General features: G+C 58.8%; 1 protein-coding gene across 1 annotated transcript in view; it reads right to left on the bottom strand.

The window, feature by feature from the left end:
• The window catches only part of LOC107297077 (vomeronasal type-2 receptor 26-like), a gene marked incomplete at both ends in the record, with an annotated part of 143,993 nt that extends 143,603 nt beyond the window's left edge, over nt 1–390 (bottom strand). The window contains 2 exons of the mRNA XM_015826435.1: nt 5–186; nt 306–390. Of these exons, the coding sequence (XP_015681921.1) occupies nt 5–186; nt 306–390 (267 nt within the window). The remainder of the gene's footprint in view (nt 1–4; nt 187–305) is intronic.
• Between the last annotated feature and the right edge of the window lie 1,112 nt (nt 391–1,502).

The following is a 1,502-nucleotide window of genomic DNA, read 5'->3' as shown; positions in this document are numbered from 1 at the left end:
AGGCCTTATCGCTGTTCCACTGGTCCACATCGGGCTGCCCCAACGGAGTGACAGCTACGAATTTCCCGAGGTCGCTGTCGTAGTAGTTGATCTCCTGCCGGTCGTAGATGTCCCGGTCCAGGAGTCGCACCTGCTGCGTCCCGTTGAAGAAATGGCACTCGTGCTTCGTCTGGAGCAGGAAATGGGCTGCGGGGGGGGGGGTGGAGCAGAAAGAAGAAAGCCCTCAGGAGGGACTCCAGGGCCCATGGTTCCCAGAGGCTACTAGAGGAGGGGCGGAGCGACGGGAAGGCGGAGGGGCGGGAGACCTGCTGCGAGGGACTGCCGGAAGGCGCCCCCTGGAGGAGGGATGGGGAACTGTCGGTCCCAGCGGGATTCCCCCTTGTTGGGGGTCTGGAGGGGGGGGAGGAAAATGAGGGAGGGGGAAAAAGAGCTTTCTGAGGGACCCCCTCCATCTCCCCAGGGTGGAAAAAGGCAGGCAGAAGTTCAGCCGGTCCAGGCCTCTGTCTGTCTGCAGGGAACACTGGATCCCGGTGGGGCCTCTTTTCCCCCCCCATCCCAAACCGGCAGGAAATATAGGGGAAGGGAAGAGACCCCCCCTCTGGGCTGGAGGGAAAATAATATCCAACCTCCTCTCTCCCTCTTCCTTTTGGGAGCAGAAGAGAAGGGGGTCACAATAAGGATACCCACACCCATGCTCCTGGGCTCTCCCCGCCCTTCAAGCCCCCCCTTCCCTTTTCCCCCCTCCCCCCATCTTCAGCCCCACAAGCTGCCTTTGGGTGCTTTTCGAGGCCTCTTTCCTGTCCCCCTCCCCAAAAGACCCCCCTGCAGCTCCGCAAGACCACCTGAAAGGGAGGGGCTCCAGCTCCCTTCACTAAAGGGGGAGTTTGGAGGAGCAACTCAGACCCCCCCCCCAATATCCCTCCCAATAGAAGCGGAGAAGGCGAGAGAGTGGAAGGTTTTTAGTCTTGGGGGCTGCAACTTCAGGGGAGCGTTTCATGCCAGGACTGGAGGGGGTGTGTGGACTTCCTTTTGTGACCCCCCCCATGACTCTTTTCCAAAAGGCAGCTGGACTTTCCTGGGTTTTCCCTTGAAGACGTTTCGCTTCTCCTCCCAGAAGCTTCTTCAGTTCTGACTGAATGGTCGAAGATGGAAGGATGGACATTCCTTGCCATCATTTTGAAAGTCGGTCACTGATTCTCTGAGGGACGTTGAGGACCCCCAGGGGGTTTATCTGGACCTTCAGAGTCCCCTAAATTGGGGGGGACAAAGGGGTGGGGAGCCTTCCTGGGGCTGCTGAAAGGACCCCTTTTTAGGCAGAAGATGGGGGGGTCCTTTCCCTCCCCCTCTGTTGAGGGAGGGCTGCTCAATTTTGATCTAGACGGCTTGGGGGTCTGTGGATCCTGGGGAGAACGGAACCCCCAGATTCCCTAGTTATCCCCCAAATTTTCCTTCCCACCAAATTAACTCCTACTGGCAGCCCTCTTTTCTGTCACCCTGCAGCC

The sequence above is a fragment of the Protobothrops mucrosquamatus genome, unplaced genomic scaffold, assembly GCF_001527695.2.
Source record: "Protobothrops mucrosquamatus isolate PMUCROS unplaced genomic scaffold, P.Mucros_1.0 scaffold3134, whole genome shotgun sequence".
Classification (NCBI taxonomy): Eukaryota; Metazoa; Chordata; class Lepidosauria; order Squamata; family Viperidae; genus Protobothrops; species Protobothrops mucrosquamatus.
Note: the sequence above shows the minus strand (reverse complement) of the source record. Positions and strands in the feature narration are given on the sequence as shown.